At 41.6% G+C, this 19121-nt stretch overlaps 1 protein-coding gene across 1 annotated transcript; it reads left to right on the forward strand.

The window, feature by feature from the left end:
• Positions 1 to 251: 251 nt before the first annotated feature.
• On the forward strand, positions 252 to 656 carry LOC147461265 (uncharacterized). The gene has a single exon (XM_086500441.1). It carries the CDS (start codon positions 252 to 254, stop codon positions 654 to 656), a length of 405 nt encoding a protein of 134 aa, XP_086356567.1.
• Positions 657 to 19121: the final 18465 nt, after the last annotated feature.

The raw sequence follows: 19121 nt of genomic DNA on the forward strand, positions 1-19121 counted from the left end.
TCAGACTCGGCAGGTAAAATCGTGGGCACAAGGGCTTGTGGGGGAGGAAGAGCCGAATTCAACCTGCACAACACCCTGCATGGCGAGGGTCTATGGATGCGCACTGGCCTGAGTAGCAAATTTTTCTTTTGCTGCTCGACCGCATGATGATCACCCAGGCGTAGAAGATCGCCTTCCTTGCCTGCACAGATCGGCATGCCATTGTTGTAGCAAAAATTTTATTTTTTTATTTTTTTGGGGCTCTTGTCGCTATGTGGGCGCCCAAGGGTGCCTTATGGGCAACCCCTAGTAGCCCGTCCCACCCATGGGGTGCCCAAGGAGCTACCCTTGGTGGGGCGGCGACCCTGAGGAGCCACCCAAGGGGGGCGGATTGGGAAGTTCTCTCCATTATGGGTATTGACAGAGGCCATAGGCGGCAAGGCATGTATGACTCATCGCTAGAAGGGCTAATCAGGGACGACATGCCCGTTGGGCCAGACGGCAGCCTCGCAGAGAAGAAAAGGCGGCACACTTATCGTATCATGCATGGTCCTGCGAGAGCCTCGTCAAGTGGACCAGGGATGCAGAGCATGCAACGGCATGAAAGATCACCAAAGGCCGTTTGCAAGGTCATCGGCAAGGCACTTAGAGCCGGCACGCGAATTCGAAGGATGTGATTGACCTCGGCTAAGGACAAGCAATAATTATTAGGTTTGAGATTGCATGTTAGTGAGGTTTTCATAGCTTTATGTATGTGATTGTATGCACTTCTATGGGTCACATATGACCATGGTTAAGAATACAATAAGCTCTTACGTGCACGAGCAAGGCTCAAGACTCAGCACGGTATATTGGCAAGGATATGAACCGCCTAGGATGCATGGTCATGCAACATGCACTATGGAGTTTTTACTTGATCGCGTAAGACGCACTGTGGCTACGAGCCGCACTCGAGACAGACACGGCCTATTGCTCAACTTGTTGAAGGCGGCAAAGGTGTTCGGCATGGATGACCACTTGTTACAAATTGCGACGCTGCTTATTTTGGATTTGACTTTTTGCTAAGAACATGGTTCCTAGGGAAAGTCTGTCCGCATTTTTAGTCGCTCACGACAAACCTATACAGTCAAGGACAACAGTAATCAAGCTAAGCAAGTACGCATACATACCTTGCCAGTATTTTTCTCTTTCTCAATCAAGTAGACAAGTTCCATTCTTGGTACATGATTGACAAGGTTGACTCTCTTTGCCATGACATCTGTCGCCAATAGCGTTTGTTGGAAATGAGGCCAGACGTAGTTATATGAAGCAAGGATTTCATTTTTGCATCTTGCCTTGAGACTCCCCACGTTTGACATATGCTATGAGCATACAAAATTGGGAAGGACTAGGCAATGTGTTTGCAGGTTATTTCATTACGTACCAAATGAGTGTATAGGATACACGAGGGCGTATATGCATATGCAACAACTCGCTCTCGCGAAGCAGATATGGCTATGAGCCGGTTTGGAAGGAGTTTTTTCTTCCATATTTTATGACAACTAGTGGCAGTCGGATGACCAGGTTAGCCAAGTTTCAGTTTTTCTTGTTTTTTTTCTCCATTTGTACACTTTACATGGCAACTACTGTCGCTGTGCAAAACAAAGTGCTTTGGCAGTTTTACACGACAGTTTTATACGAAGCAAGGCACTTATGGTTTTGGCTCTCACGTTTGAGGCTATCACTCTTGCCAAGTTAGAACTTGGCCAAGATGCCATTCACATTAGTCTTCATCGGTTTGTAGATTGAACACTAATTGCCATAAGGGCTATGAGCCACACACATGCTGGGTAACAACCATTGTCAGATCTTGGGTAATACCCAGATGTTGGCATTCTTTTGGTGATTTTATTCTATTTTGAATAGATCTATCCAATGGAATACCCATCGGTGTTCATGGGCTAGAAAGAGTCTTGCCATAACGGACGTTTTGGGTGTCATTTTTGCACTACATGTTTTTATTGTGACGCTCAAGTTGAGTTTTGGATAATCTTAAACTCACATCTGCTGACCTATACCACGGAGTCTACAGCCAGCAAATAGTTGAGACAACATGGCTTTCCATAAGAGCTAGGCATTTCACTTGTGTGGATCTCCTGCTCTCTCTATAGCACTACGAGTGTCTATGAAAGAACAGTTTTGGGGTAAGACCCAGCGGGTGATTACTAAATCACTCCATAGGCATTGAGGATCACAATTTGATCTATTCCTGTTATGCTTTCAAGAAAAGAATTCCACAATCTACCACGCGGCAGCGGACAAATTAAACTTTTCAAGTTGAGTCCAATCATTCTGTACACGGTTGACTATGTTGGTTACTGTTACCTGCTAGTTGAGCAGTTTCTACAAAGGGTCTTACCAAGGGATTTGACTACGTAGATTCTAACCAATGGGTTTGGATTGCGAAGGCAACACCCCGGGTTTCTAGTGCAATGTTGTGTGGTTTTTTCAAGTCGTATAATTACGCTTGAATGTTTCAGAGCCATGCCAAGGGCATGTCAAAACAAAGTATTTTGGGCCGTACTGTCCAATATACATTATGCTGTTATGAACCCACTTGTCGGGTTTGATTTGGCACATGTTGTCACATGGGATACAACATGGTCTAGGAACTCAAGGAGTTAGGTTTAGCCAGTGTGGAGTAAAGATAATGAGGGTCCCTCTCACTCTTGTCACGGAGTGTTTGCAGTTACCTCCACACACAAGTACATCTCATACTTGATGTATGTCTCTTTTTCTGACATCCGTATTTGAGACGTATTCCACATGTGGCAAATATAAGTCTTTGGGACTTACACTGGTGCCCAATTACTAATGATGTGTCGTGACAAAGTCCCTAGGTGATGGTCGCATCCGTTCATTAGACCATTTGAAGCACACCGTATCAGGAACAATTTCAGTGGTGGCCAGAAATTGTTGGGTACTGAGAACAGACTTGTTACGATTACAAGTGCTATGAAACCACCTTAACGGAGGGTATTTTCTACATATAGCCAAGTATGCTACGTTCATGAGAATGTCTCATGGTTGGTACCTAGGGTGACTGGGTTGTCACATTCTGCTATGGTCCAACTTTTGTTGCGAGACTTTCACGTACGTATCGTGGAAATTTTCATCATGGAATTGCGGTTCAGATATGTTTGTGTTAAATGCATGCACACTAGGTGTTATGGGCCCTAGTGTTTAATAGGCCCCTAGTGTTTAACACAGATTTATTCGAAGCGGCATGCAAATTCATGGACTTTATTCTTTCTACACCCTTTTGCACTGCCAATGCAATCTCTCTTGCAGATTTAGTATGAGTTTACACCCTGCCATACAAGGTAATGGCTCAGTATGGGTGTTTGTGATTGGCTTGTCTAAACTCCAATCCGCTTTCAACCTAGTTGGTTGTCTCCATTCCATATCGACTATATGGATGGATACTCAGTGGTTGAGTCATAGTTTGCGGTCAGTCGTGGAAGACTATCTATGAGTGGTTGGGGAAAAGCACCTCACTCTTACTGCTGCTATTCATCCCCCGTTGGATGGGCAGCTTACAAGCATTCTATTTAGTACTAAAGGATATGCTAAGTGCATACATTAGTAAACCACTCTAAAGGACATGCTAAGTGCATACATTAGCAAAAAGTGACACAAGGGTGAAAGCATGTTAACTTGTCGCGCTTTTTGTGCTAGTTAGCGGTTTCAAGTTAGCACATCTTCAAAAAGTTGGGCATTCAGTAAATTTTTTAACAAATAATATCAAAATTTATCGGAGGTTGTACATTTGGATTCCTTGTTTCAAGTGCTTTCTATTGATATATCATATGCCATAGATCTTTGAGATGTAGCTCAAGTTATTGTACTAGTTAGCATATGTCAAAATTGTGCTAGTTAGCATTGTCCGGGACATGAAAAAGCATGACAGGTTAACATGATTTCACCCACAACTGGATCGGTTACCTTTCTGGTTTGGAGTTTGCTTCACATGATGAAAGGCATGTCATGACTAGTTTTAGTCTCTGCTTGTTATTCTCAAGTTATTAACCTTGATTATCAGTTTCGCTGAGTCCTGGTTACTGGCAAGAAACAACATCAAGTCAAGGACTTGGTTGCTGTTGATGAGTATGCCAGCATACTACTTTCATGGAAAGTTGAGCAGAGGTTTTATTGCATGTTTTCAATACCTTCAGAAAGTCTAAAAATTGGTTATGCCTTTAGACACCTCTTAGTTGTGGTTACTCCTTTAAAGTACTCAAGCGAGTTGTAAAGGCAGGGCCTATATAAGGAGCGGTTGGGCGGAGAGTTGCATGGTCCAGTCCCCCGCGGTCTAACAACCACTGCTATGTGCAAGTTGCACTCTATATATCGCAGTGATTTTTGAACCTTCAGATGCTGAGAGATCAATCTCAAGGGAAGCTCTGTCTCTATGTAGATTAGATCCTTGTAGGTGAACTTGTGCCCTTGTTTCTCTATGAAGTCCTTATCATTGTTTATAGCCTTGGTCTTGTGTAGCAGATTGTGATTCCCTATCGATAAGTGTAAGGCTTGGTTAATAAGCTCATTTGTTATTCTGACCTTAATTGTTGCACCATGTTTATTTGTCAGTGTTGCTTTGCCATTGTATTGGATTGAGCTCATCAGCTTGTGTGCTCTTTAGAAGTCTATTTCCCATGGAGGAAGTCCAAAGAATATGTCCAATTGCATGCATCTGGGCCCTTCAATTACTTCTCTCTATTGGTGCAAAGTCCATAATTCTCTTGGGAATATGGTCATCTTCACCTTGGTTTCATTAGACACTTAAGTGTTTTTGAGAAACATATTGGTTGGAATCTTTTCTAGATCCTCTGATACATGTGCTTTCTCATTTGATGAGATATCAATGCCCTCATAAGGAGCTTCTTCCCACTGCTTTTGAGGTCTTCTTTGAGGCATTCTGGTATCAAAAAACCATCTGATTTGTTCCTAAATTTGTCAAAAAGTTATCGAGAAAGTTGAAAAAAATGAAAACTTGACCATAAAATTTAAAATGAGCTTAGCTTGATCAAAACAAGTCCAAATGCGATCAAACTTCACTAGTGCATCTAGGACAACTATAGGCACTAGGTCATGTGGTCACACGTCATATTTGAGTTTTGGGTACATAGATCACGATCCATGTTAGACACCTTTTTGACTTTTGATAACACCATCTGATTAAGAATGATATTAGGATTCTATGGTTCAAAACTTTCTGAATTCGGGTCATTGGTTGGAGATTTATGCAACTTCTTAGAATTTTTTCGTAGACTTGGAGAAATTTGGCACTGTGGCTAGGGATTTGAAATCCAAATGACATAAGACTTTAGGGTTAGGCTTTCATTGACAAGTAGGACCTGTTGGTCAGGTTTTGGCTTGGAAAAGTGAAAAAGGTACCTGGATCATGATCCATGTTTGGAAGCCTTTGGGGGTTTACCCAGTTTCCTAGTTTATGGCCCAATTTGGTATGACTTTGCCATATTTGGTTTTTGATCCCATCTTTGATCTCTCCTATTGCTTGTAATGTTTGAGACTTTGTAGTTGTGATGATTGAGTATTGAAGTATAGTCCCAATCCTTTCTATCTATCCATTGTCACAATTGCTGGGATTTGTTTAGTCTTCTCAAACCTGCTAGCAAGTTTGGCCCTTTTTAAGAACATATTTTTCACTAACTATAATACATTGAGCTCAACATTTCTTTCAATACCATAGCTTTACCCGAAATCACAAACTCTAGCACCTGCACTTTGAAATTGCTAAACATGACATATGATCCAATTTATGCATCCAAATACTCAAATTTTGATATATACTTCTAGTATTGACTTTTGCCAATAGTTTGTGCTCAAATTTTAATAGATCTACTTTGAGGATACATGGATCACAATCCATGTTTAGTAACCATTTTTTACCAAAATTCATGAGATGGATTTGGGCATATTCTCTAAGCTACTGGTCCACTTATTTATAAATTTAGATCATTTTTCCTCATCATGGATCAAAATGACCATTTGGAAATTGACGTTCTAATTTTTTTGGGACTTTGGTTGATTTAAGGTCCATTTTACCCAAAATTTGTGCGGCACATTCCCCAAGGCTATGTCAAGTTGTGTGTGCACTTTTTTCCTTGATCTGACATGTTGAGGGACATGGATCATGATCCACGTTCATCAACATTTCTTGAGTATGATTGCAGCAATGTATAGACGCCTTCAAGAGTAGTATTTGACACCAAAATTATCTGGTTTTGGAGGTGGGGAGACATGGATTGCGATCCATGTTCCACCACCTTTGGCAACTGCGATGATATGGCCTGATTTTGCCCAATGAAAGGAGTCTCTTGGCCAAAAACTAATTGGATTTGGACTCCATTTGTTATTTCAAATAACGTATGACATGATTTCTCAAATTTAATTTGATTGATTCAATTTTTGTGATTGTGTTTGTGCACATTTGACCATATATAATTGTTCTTGTACTGATAAGGAGCATACCTGTGAAATCTGGTGGGATATGGGTATCCGATTTGACTGTAGTAGGCAGAAACTTGACAGGAAGCTCTAGGTCAACAATCTCTCTCTCTCTCTCTCTGTCTCTCTCTCCAACTGTGACTGAATGCAAATGAGGTCTAATTTGCCTATTTTGTCTATATGTGCCCGAATTAATTACCCCGAATGCCAAGTGTATGCTTATCTTATGTACTCACATTTTTCATGGTATACCACTTGCGGCTCAGAAAACTCATCATTTGGATGCTCGTTCATTAATTGCTCTCAAGCGATTCTGGTCGATTGTTAGTTGGCCTGACATGTACCAAATCCTTCCAAAGTTGACATGTCTTACTTTGTAGATTTGACATTCGCTTTGGGTTATTGATTGGTGGGTTATTGATTTGGCTTGGCTTAGCTTTGGGTACCCACTTATATACTTATTGTGGAGACTGCGAAGGTTGTGGTGGTGAGGGTTGTTTTGGTCTCCATTACTATTTCGGCGGCTGAACTTGGGAATCCATCTATACCACTTTATCTGTGAATTTTTTTAAAATAAAATATAACCTTTATTGGAATTAGGGTTACAGAGAAACGCACACAGCTTGGAGAAGACAAAGGAAGCTCAACGCAGATAGTAGAGTGTGTGTTACTTAGTGTGCAATGGAAAGATATATAGTCCTAAAATGATGGGCATATATGCAATGCAGGGGGAAAAAACCTCCTAAAGAGGGAAAAAATGCCCCGTAGGTCCTAATGTATTCACATACATCACTACCACATGTATATGATAACAAATCCCCTCTGGAGTGATGCGGTGAACGAGAGATGACACATGAGTGAAAGGAAGTGCCATGCCCTGAGGACATGATTAGTTCACAAAGAGGAGTAAGCCCAAAGCTTTGCGGAAATCTTTGAGCTTCTCACGAGACAATGCCTTTGTGAAAAGATCTGCAAGGTTGTCCTATGTTGGCACATAATCCAAGCTGATCTCTCCTTGACATAGTGGTAATGCACCTCAATGTGCTTTGTGCGAACATGAAAAACTGGGTTCCTCGCAACTACCAATGCGCTCTGACTCTCAGTGTAGATAGTGTTGGTAGTGTCCACTCCAACATCCAAATCAGCCATAAGGCGTCTGAGCCATACACACTCAACCGTAGCTGTGAAGATTGCCTTGTACTCAGCCCCACAACTAGAGGTGGCCACAGTAGGTTGCTTCTTGCTCAACCATGATATACATGAACTGCCGAGCATGAAACAAAAACCACTTGTGGACACTTGTGTGAAAAAACAACCAACCCAATCCGAGTCCGAAAAAGCATGTAAGTCTGGTGGTAATGATCCCTCCTTGGGATAAAACAAGCTGTTACCATATACATGTGGTAGTGATGTGTGTGAACACACTAGGACCGCCGGGGCATTTTTTCCCTCTTTAGGAGATTTTTTCCCCCGTGCATTGTATATACGCCCATCACTCTAGGGCTATCTATCTTTCCATTGCAAACTAAGTAACACACTCTCTATTGTGTGCCTTGAGATTCCTTCGTCTTCTCCAAGCTGCGTGTGTTTCTCTGCAACCCTAATTCCAACAATTGGTATCAGAGCAGGTCACGTCCTCCAGGGCTTAGTCGCCAGCTGCTCCAGCACACGCCTGCTCACTTTCTCCGATTTCAGTGAGCTTTGGCGAGCGTTCGCAGGTCGACAAATATTTTGGGAAAAGCTCGATGAGATTGGTCTGCTCAGAATTTTGATTTGGGCTCATTTCGGCCTCCGTTTCCACTACAGACAGTACTGCACAGGCTATTTTGTCATTTTGTGCAGAATTTTTGTCAGTGCCGTTTTCTGCATAACAGGTGCCTTATAGTCTTCTACGGTTTGTGCTATATAGCATAGGTTGTTCCAGCTCCGTTTCTCCTATTTTTGGGCAGTTTTCACATCAGGTGCAACATTTACCATGGATGACAACAACAACACAGATCTGTTCAAGATGTTTGCTGCTGAGGATAGGTTGGATGGGGACAACTACCCTATGTGGGCTTTTATGATGCAACATGTTCTTGTGTCAAAGGGTGTCTAGAACATTGTGTAGGGCATTGATGTACGTCCTCGTTCTGAGGATGTAGGCAATGTTGAGGATGTTGCAGGTCTTGCTGCAAGGATTGCAACTATTAGAGTTGTTTTGCGTACGGCAGAACAAGCTCGTTGGGATGTTAAGGATGCGCAGGCTTATGCATTGATTGCGTTGTGAGTGAAGCGCACCATTGTTCCTCACATCCGTTCAACAAAATCTGCAAAACAGGCTTGGGATATTCTAGTAGGTCTTTATGCAAGCCGCAATGAGGCTAAAATTGCTTTGCTGCGTAAAGAGCTGGAGTCGAAGATTATGCATGAGGAAGATGATATGGACACTTTCCTTGCTAGTGTCAAGGATATCAATGAGCAGCTTATTTTTGCAGGTGAAGTCATTTCAGACAGCTCCCTTGTGCAGACTGTTCTTGATGCCTTACCAGATTCCTACGAGACTTTTGCTAGTACTTGGAGCTTATGACCCAAGGAAATCCTGAAGTTGTCAAGTTTGATGCATTATGCACATTGCTGTTGCAAGAGTCACTTTCTAGAAAAAACATGACTAGGAAGCATGCAGTGGAACAGGATGTTATTGCTTCTCAAAGAAAGGGTGGTAACAGTAATGCAGCCACTTCTTATGGTTCTGCTGCGAGTATCAAAAATTATGTTCCTAATGCTTCTACTGACAGCAATTCGTCTGGAAATTCTGGTGATAAGGTAAAAAAGAAGATGCGTTGCCATTATTGTAAAGCCAATGATCACTTGATCAAGTCGTGTTCTAAGTTGAAGGCCAAAGAGGCTAAGAAGAAAGAGGGTGGTTCCATTGCAAATGCTGGTTCCACTACAAATGCAGCCATTGTTGAGTCTTCTGTGAAAGGAGACTGTAATGCTGATGTTGATGTAGAATGGGCTTTTAGCGCAGAGTGCACTTACAATCCTGCTATCCATGATGCATGCTTGTCAGTTGCTGCAGATTCACATGTGTGGTATTTTGACAGTGGTGCTACAAAGCACATTACCTCACATCGTGAATTGTTTACCTCTCTCGACTCTGTCCCTCATGGGAATTCAGTCACTTGTGCCAACAACGCCTCTTATCCAGTTCAGGGAGTTGGAAAGATTGTGCTTACTGCTGCTAATGGCAATTCTTTCACACTTGTTGATGCACTTTATGTACCTGGGGTCAAGAAGAATCTCTTGTCTGTATCCGCACTTGCTAGACTTGGACTTGTACTCAAATTTGTGGATGACAGATGTACAGTTCATGATCTCAATTTTGGTGATGAAATTGTTGCATCTGGCCTTTTGTGCCGTGGGCTGTATAGGCTCACTTTGTATGACAAGTGTGGACAAAATTTTGCAAATGCTGTTGCAGATTCAAGGGCTATTTCAGATGCAAAACTTTGGCATGCACGTTTTGGTCATCTGAATTTTGCCAGTTTGCTGAGTTTGCAAAAATCTGATATGGTTGCTTCTTTGCCGCCTCTTGAAGCACCTGTCAAACATGTTTGTGAAGGCTGTATTTTGGGTAAGATGCAGCGTTCTAAGTTTCCAAAGGATGGTTCAGTTCGGGCCACATGCAGGTTGCAACTTGTGCATAGTGATGTTTGTGGGCCCATGCAAACTCCATGCTTGGGCAATTACCTGTACCAAACTTTACCAAACTGCAGTTGGGTACCTCATTTATGTATGCAACACGAGGCCGGATATTCAGTTTGCAGTCTGACAGGTCAACAGATTTATGCATAGCCCAGGGTCTAAGCATTGGCAGGCTGTCAAGAGGATTTTCGTCTACCTTAGTGGCACTTTACATCTTGGCTTGTTTTATCCCAAGGGGGGATCATTGCCGCCATACTTACATGCTTTTTCGGACTCAGATTGGGCTGGTTGTTTTGACACGCGAGTGTCCACAAGTGGTTTTTGTTTCATGCTTGGCAGTTCATGTATATCATGGTTGAGCAAGAAGCAACCTACTGTGGCCACTTCGAGTTGTGAGGCTGAGTACAGGGCAGTCTTCACAGCTACGGTTGAGTGTGTAAGGCTCAGACGCCTTATGGCTGATTTGGGTGTTGGACAGGACATTGCCAACACTATCTACACAGACAGTCAGAGCGCATTGGCAGTTGCGAGGAACCCAGTTTTTCATGCTCGCGCAAAGCACATTGAGGTGCATTACCACTATGTCAGGGAGAGGCTCTCAGCAGGAGAGATCAGCTTGGCTTATGTGCCAACACAGGACAACCTTGCAGATCTTTTCACAAAGGCATTGTCTCGTGAGAAGCTTGAAGCTTTCCACATAGCTTTTGGCTTACTCCCCTTTGTGGAATGATCCTATCCTCAGGGCATGGCACTTCCGTTTACTCATGTGCCAGCTCTCGTTCACCGCATCACTCCAGGGGGGATTTGCTACCATATACATGTGGTAGTCATGCGTGTGAACACACTAGGACTGCCGGGGCATTTTTTCCCTCTTTAGGAGGTTTTTTCCCCCGTGCATTGTATATACGCCCATCACTCTAGGGCTATCTATCTTTCCATTGCACACTAAGTAACACACTCTCTATTGTGTGCCTTGAGCTTCCTTCGTCTTCTCCAAGTTGTGTGTGTTTCTCTGCAACCCTAATTCCAACACAAGCCAAGATTTAAAGTGCCACTAAGGTAGCAAAAAATCCTCTTGACAGCCTGCCAATGCTTAGACCCTAGGCTATGCATAAATCTGCTGTCCTGTGAGATCCCCATTTTGTTCATGGTTTCTTTCCCCTTGTTGTCAAGGTTTTTTGGACAGTGTGGAATGAGATGATCAATCGTACATCCATCACATAATACAAAAAGTTTTACCCGTTCTGCTTTGTTTGGAAAAACTTTCGCCCAACGATGACCGCCACATTCATAGCATGGTCCCACAGGTGGTGGAGAGGCTTGTAGAGCTCACATCAGTTGTTCTACTCTAGGAGGATACTCTTTAGGTTTGTAGCCCTAATTTTCCATGAACATAAGCATATTCTCATCGACCAAGTAATGGTTTTTTGTTGGCTCTGCTACGTATGAAGGTTCGAGCATTTCTTCAGGATTTATCCATGGATTGTATCCCTCTAGAACATATGCATTCTCCTCAAATCCCCTTCTGTAAGTATTATTTGATTCTTCTCGATACGAGACTACTTAGACCATACTCTGATCAGAAGGTGGTTCTATGGGTTGAGAAATCCTTACCATAGCCCTATTTTCCTGGGGTAAGGGAGGTTGATGTCCCAACATAGGTTGAGATTTCTCTTGCCCTAAGATTGTGTTATTTGGCCCTACTTGGTACCTTAGAGGGGTTGGAAATTGTTGCCCTCCATGTGGTCCGTAATGTCTCTCTCTAACATAGTTCCGATTATAGAAACATTCATGAGTTTCATGGTTTGTCCATTTTTGTTCAGTAGCACACCACTTCAATGTTCGTTGTGCGTTTACTCCTGGCCTTTGTTGAAGGTTGCACCACTAGGTTGGATGATCTCCTCCACATGTGTTGCATTTTTTGATGGGTGATTGTCGTGTGTTTGGGTTCGTCCTGTTTCCTTGGTTTATTCTTCTGATCACTTTCTCAATCATTTGATCAACATCCAACACAGTTGGGTTTTGCCCTCCCAATTTTTTTGTGGACTCACTAGTGGTTGAAGAGGTGCTACTCGTCCCCTGATCTGTGTCTTTAGTCACCTCTCCATATGCTTTGCAGTTATCTACCAGATACAACACCTCTTTCGTGACTTGCTCAAAAGTTACACATGCCTTCAAGTACAAGTCCTTTTTAAGCGTGTCATTGTGCAAAGCTAACTGCCTGTGCGCTCCCTCTCCCCTGTGTGTCGCACTCTTCACCAGCCTGCAATAGCTCGCCAACCATCGCCTCTGCTTGCACTATCCAACTCGTTTACTGATCCGTGATTCTCATGCTCACACTCAGAGTGTGGAGTTTTGTTTGCAGCACACTCATTGATTTCTCTCTTTCTTTCTCTCTCTCTCTCTCTCTCACACACACACCCTACAAGTTACCCCAAGATTGACCCCGTCCCTTCTCTCTCTGTGCTGCCTGCCCCCGCCTGTCCGATATCTTGTGGCCTAGATATCCTTGTGCGACACCCACCGTTTCAAATCTTGTGGCCTACATCTGCCTAGCCTACACCCACCTGCTGCCCACGCCTCTTCGACATCAACGTGTCAACTGCTTGATGTCTGCCACATGACCCTGCCTGTCCAACGTTCACCGACTCAATGTGTATCTTGTGTTCATTAATGTTGTAGTAGACCTACTTCAGGCATTTTTTAGGCAAGCTTGTAATTCTCTTGGTTTTTAGTCAAAGTTTGAAGCTTTTGCCTATATTTACCATTAGAATGCAATAATTTTTCTATTTTCTTCAAGGAAAGCTCAAAATCTAGCTGGGCTTTTAAAATTTCAGGCGGTTAAAATACACGAGACCACGGTTTTTTCTAAGACTGGACCTACTCATACAAGGAGTTCTATTTCTACATGTAGAGCTGTAGTTTGGTGTCACCATAGCTAAATCTCTCTTTCTCTCTCTATCTCTCTTTCTCTCTTTCTCTCTCTGTCTATATATATATATATATATATATATATATATACACACACACACACACACACACACACACACACACACACACACACACACACACACACACACACACACACACACACACACACACACACACACACACATACACAATAGCTTCTAGATCATACCTGGATCAAAGGTTTGTCACAATCCTGAAGGCCCTAGAAGGTGACTTGCTTTGCCTTTCGCTCCATCGATGTGCGTTTCCTCGTTCTTATTGGAGCTTATTTTGTGTTGCCTCTCTCTGTTGTTAGAGTCCAAGCTCTCATGTTGAGCTGACAATGTCATAGTGATTGCCATCAGAGTTTGATGTGAAATTGCAGAGTTGGCACCACCTACAACCCCTCAACGTGTTGGAGACTCAATGTGCCACCACTTTGAGTTCCATGCAATAGTTCTCCAACACCTCAATAGCCCACCAATACTTCTCATCCTCTGTTGTGTATCATTGCAACATCATGCGCACATCTAAGTTCCTACAGTTTGTAAGTCCTACCTCCAAGCAAGGTATCTTTTGTAACATATGCCATTTTTTTATATGTGAGAAAGAGTTTACAGAATTACGTGGATATTTTAAGCGATAAAATGTTTTATATGTTTTAGCCAAATAATGAATCGTTTCTCCACAAACTGACAACATTCCTTGAGATTTGTCCTTGTGGCGAAAACCTTGTGCCCAAGAAGATTATGCAAGGGTCTCACAAGCTAGGCCATCAGACATATTGCAAGAAACTATTCGACATTGACGATGTTAGCGATTATGACTAAGGGGTATGATTTAGGTTTAAATTTTTTGGGTTTTGTCAGCAGGTCAAAAACTAGATCAATTACCGAGATTTGTATGCCTCTAGGTTTTGTCCATATGGATAAGTCTTGAGGACTCTGTATTTTTGTCTCCTCTTATTCTCACATATATTTCTCTCTGTTTTAAACTGTACTTGGCAAGAAGTTAAGAACCAAGTTTTAATCATTTGCTTTTGTAAATATGGGACATTGAGAAGCCTTGCAAGACAAACAAAACACTTGATACACCATCTAGAGGCCTTGTTTACCTAATCTTTCTCTCTCTAGCGTGTGTAGTTGGCCAAGAGTAAATGCTCCAACTTTGGCTTTTATCCGCATGGACAAATCTAGAGGCATTGCAAGACAAACATTGCACCCATACCAAGTCTTAATAACTTCTGTACCTCTCTCTTTATCATCCCCCCCCCCCCCTCTCTCTTTCTCTCTCTTAGTAGAGCCTAGTCTACAATATGTCAATGACCTACATTTGAGTTAATTAAGTTTTGTTTACATGGAAAACTCCTAGGTCAATGGCCTAGGTTTTAATATGTTAAGTTTTGTCCCACATGGACAAATCTTGATATCTTGCGAGACATGAATTGCACCCATACCAAATTGGAATCTCTTGTCTCTCTCTCTCTCTCTCTCTCTCTCTCTCTCTCTCCCCTCCCCCCCCCCCCCCCCCCCCAAAATACATTGTAGTTGACAAGAATTCATTGACAAAGGTTAATCTTTAACCTTTGTCCACATGGGAACTGTAGAGGCTTTGCAAGGCAAACATGGTGTGTGTGTGTGTGTGTGTGTGTGGAAGCGTAGTTGGCAAGCAGTCAATGCTCCAATTTTTTCTTTTATCCACATGGACAAATCTAGACGTGCCGCATGACAAATATTACACATGTAAAAAGTTTGTGGTCTTCCTGGCCCCCGTCTCTCTCTCTCTCTCCCTCTCTCTCTCTATCTATCTATCTATCTATCTATATATATATATATATATATATATATATATATATATATATATATATATATATATATATATATATATATATATATATATAGTAGACCATAGTTATCAAGAGGTTTGTAACCTAGAATTAATTTTTTTGGTTCTTTTCAACATGAACAACACTTAATTCAATCACCTAGGTTCTAATTACTCAGGTTTTGTCCACATGGACAAATCTTGAGGCCTATTAAGAGGTAAATTGCACCTATACCAAAGGTAGATGGCTTCTCTCTACTTACATTGAGAGGTCCTTTGCAAGACAATCACAACATGATACAAAATCTAGAGGCCTCATTTGTGAAAATTAGTTTGCAAGAAATCAATGCTCTAAGGTTGGAATTTATCCACATGGAAAAATCTAGAGGTGTTTCTTGACAAACATTATTATTACCATACAAGGTTTGAGACTCTCCTTCTCTCTCTCTCTCTCTCAGATTGGCTGGCAAAAGGGGGAGGACTTTGGTTTGAATTTTTTCGGCTTGGTCTACATGCACAAAACCTAATTCGATGAACTAGGTCCAAATTTGTTGGGTGTGTTAACATGTACAACACCTAGGTCGAGGACCTAGGTTTGGATTGGTTAAGATTAATCCACATGGAAAAATCTTGTATTGGGGCCACACAAGACAATAATTACACTCATACTAAATCTACATGGCTCTCTCTCTCTCTCTCTCTCTCTCTCTCTCTCTCTCTCTCTCTCTCTCTCTCTCTCTTTGTGTGTGCTAGTCCCAAGCATAGTTTGAGAAAAGTGTGCCTCACCTTAGCCTTGAGCCGGTTGGAGAATTAAAACAACCGGTTGATGGGAGAGGGAGAAGGAGAAAATCTGCTTGAATTTTTTTTTTAATAGAGTAAAAATGCAAAAATATTTTAAAGAAATTCCTCTTTGAATCTACTTAAAGGGAATTTTGTATGTTTGTGAAATCGATTTTTCTCGAACTCTGCTTCCAAGCAATCAATGACCAAGTACTATTTTTTTTCCTTTGTCTATATAAATATTGAGGCTTTAAATACACCTATCACTCCATATAGGTTCTAGATGCCTTGGTTGAATCCATATCTCTCTCCTCTCTCTCTCTCTCTCTCTCTCTCTCTCTCTCTCTCTCTCTCTCTCTCTCTCTCTCCCCCCTCCATCCTTCAGTTTTCTTTACATTGAAAGTTTTTAAGCGAGAGTGGATTCTACTTACTCTCCTCAAATGAGAGAGTTTAGCCCTCTGTCTTTTTCTTTCCTTGTCTCCTTGTGATGTTGTCCTTGTACTTGGCTTGCTTGTTCCCCCCAACACAATCTCTCCCCCCTCTTCCCACCTTCCCTCTCTCTCTACATTAGATACATGGCATGAACATGCCTCACACCTCATGAGTAGCTGCTGGCTAGTTCATGGTAGCATTACATAGGCTATGGATCGAGAAAGGATGAGCTAATGATACTCCAAGCAAAGAGAGAGTTTGCAAGCTATGCAAAAAGGATTTTGAGTGCTTCAAGAAGCACTTTTCTACATATGAGGACATGACAGGTAGATAGGAGACCTTGTATAGCGTGTAGTCTACTCTCCAAAAGGTCATTGATTCTAAAGATCACATAAGTTAGGCCACTTCTCAGTTGAGATGTAGAGTCACATAGACATCTTATTGCAGCTCTAGAGGTGGCAAAAACTAGGATGATGATAGTCACAATTTCACAATTTTTCGATCCCTCAATTTTTTCCACATGGTCAAAACTTTGATAATGAGGTTTCTCCTCACTCTCCCTAAGCAATTGAGTTTGGTCCTCTCTCTCCCCCCCTCCCACATCCTCATTTTCCATCCCTTAGTTTTGTCCACATGAATAGAAATTTTGTCAAAATGTTTCTCCTCACTCCCTTCAAGTGAGACCTTGGTCCTCTCTCTTCTCATTTTGTCTCCCTGCTCTGTGTGTGTGTGTGTGTGTGTGTGTGTGTGTGTGTTTGTGTGTTTCTGTCTCATATCACTCTCTAGCTCTATGTGGGCTTTTAAGTTGTTTCATTGTGAAGAAAACCATGACGTTCATTTCAAATCTATACATCTATCATGTTGTCAAATCTAGAGGCTTTGAAGCCAAGTATTTGCTTCAAAGAATTCATGTTCATTTTCAATGCAAAAAAGAGGATGATAAAAAAGATGATGCTCTATCCACATGGCCAAAAAAAAAGGCAATACATGCTTAAAGGAATTTCTCTCTCTCTCTCTCTCTCTCTCTCTCTCTCTCTCTCTCTCTCTCTCTCTCTTAGCAACGACTAACACAGGCTACACTGAATATGCATCAAGCAGGAGATATGCTATGGATTTCACAATATTTATCACTCACTTTGTATAAGTCTTGGGCTCACTTGGAGTTCCAAAGTTGTATATGGTAGTTAGAGGGCTCAAGCTTAAATCCATAGTAGAAGGGATTGTGGTGAAAGCCTTTAAAAGAAAGCCTTTATGCAAGGAGGCTTCATTCTTGAGTATCCACTCTTGAGGATCTACTTTTGATAGCTCCCTCTCTCTCTCTTGAGTGTTCAGTCTATGGCTTAGCCTTGAGCTTAATGCCCATGCTTAAGAGGCTAGGACTAATCCATTGTAATTAGAGTAAGCTCTTCTTAATTAATCTAATTCCTATTTTTGCATTAGTCTACTTCTTCTCTACATTTCATTATGTCATGAAGTAGTATTATACTCTCATTATTTTAGATTTGAGAGAGGTATGTACTTCTTGCTATTAACCACTCCTAATATTTTACAAGCATTTGATTTGTGATATTTAGCATCACTAATTAGGATGATTTAGTTGGGTTTTAATCTTGTAGTTAGTGTGTGTGCCATATTGTTTACTTGTGTCTAGATAGGTTTTATGAAACTCTAGCACCATTCACCTCGTGTGCATAGCTATTGATGAAGTGCCATGATTGACATGTGGTAATTAGTGTGTGCTTATCATTAGTGTGGTTGGGGTTCCTAGTCTATGGTAAGTCAGACTTCGGTGGATTTGATGTGTGTAGGAGTTGATTGATTAGTGATTAGAATATGTTTAACGTTAGTCTTGCCATGGCTAATCTCTACTTTCATTGGAGAGGTGTTCTCTTGAATCCTCTATTTCTATTCATATGATGCTTGTGCTTCCATGGCCTAGCTGGGTTGCTGATCCACGGATTTGATAATTTTGTGTGGGTTCCAATTCTCCCAACTCTCTCTCTCTCTCTCTCTCTCTCTCTCTCTCTCTCTCTCTTTGCCCTCCCGTCCCCACTGGGAGAGCCATATGCTAGCCATGTGGCTCAGTTTCCAAGATTTCTGGGACCAACACTTAAGTGACATGTTCACTTCGCATTGTACAATGCTAGGATGCTTTGCAATTTAGTCAAACTTAAGTTAATACTCTCAAGTTTTGTCTTTGTGATCAAAAGATAAAGTCTTTTGATACCCCATGAGATAATAGGACATAAAGATGCCATGAATGGGACCCTCTTGAAGTTACCCCCAAGAGAAAAGTAGGTTTGAGCTCTCAAGCTTACCAATACCCCTTAAAACCAATCATAACTAATTTAGTAATTTTGAGATTGCAAGCGTTGACTAAAGAGTCAAATTGGAAGGCTTTCTAGAAGACAAATTTGGCCCATCCAAGGCAAATCTATGGTGATATACTATTGTGAACACGAAGATGAACGTTATGTGTAGTTTGTACCCGGTTCCCCAGTCATCCCTTGTGTGTGTGTGTGTGTGTGTCCGTGTGCACGCGTGTGTGTTTCATTCCATCCCCCTTGTTTGTACTGCCCTTATGATGAGAAAATTCACAACCTTGTTATTAAGAGACTCAATTTTTGGCCATTTGGTAGAATGAAAATGCTTCATAAGATGTATAAATCATGTAGATGAGACATGTGTGCATTTTTCATAGTAAAACAATTTGCAAAAATTAAAATAAAGCTCTTGTTAAATCTTCAGTATGTCCTAAACATTGTGGCACAATGATAGAATGCTCAAATTTCTTTTGACTCATTGATGTCATAATCCTTTCAGCTTAATGATCTGCTTATTTGATAGTATTCCTCATAGATCTTTTGGATTGATAATATGGTATCTTAGAGGTCTCTTGTATGTCTTTAACTCATTTTTGTAATATAACTACTTGAATTTTCAACCCACCTCTCTTTATG

This window comes from Adiantum capillus-veneris, chromosome 3, assembly GCF_014529385.1.
Source record: "Adiantum capillus-veneris isolate H3 chromosome 3, ASM1452938v2, whole genome shotgun sequence".
NCBI lineage: Eukaryota > Viridiplantae > Streptophyta > Polypodiopsida > Polypodiales > Pteridaceae > Adiantum > Adiantum capillus-veneris.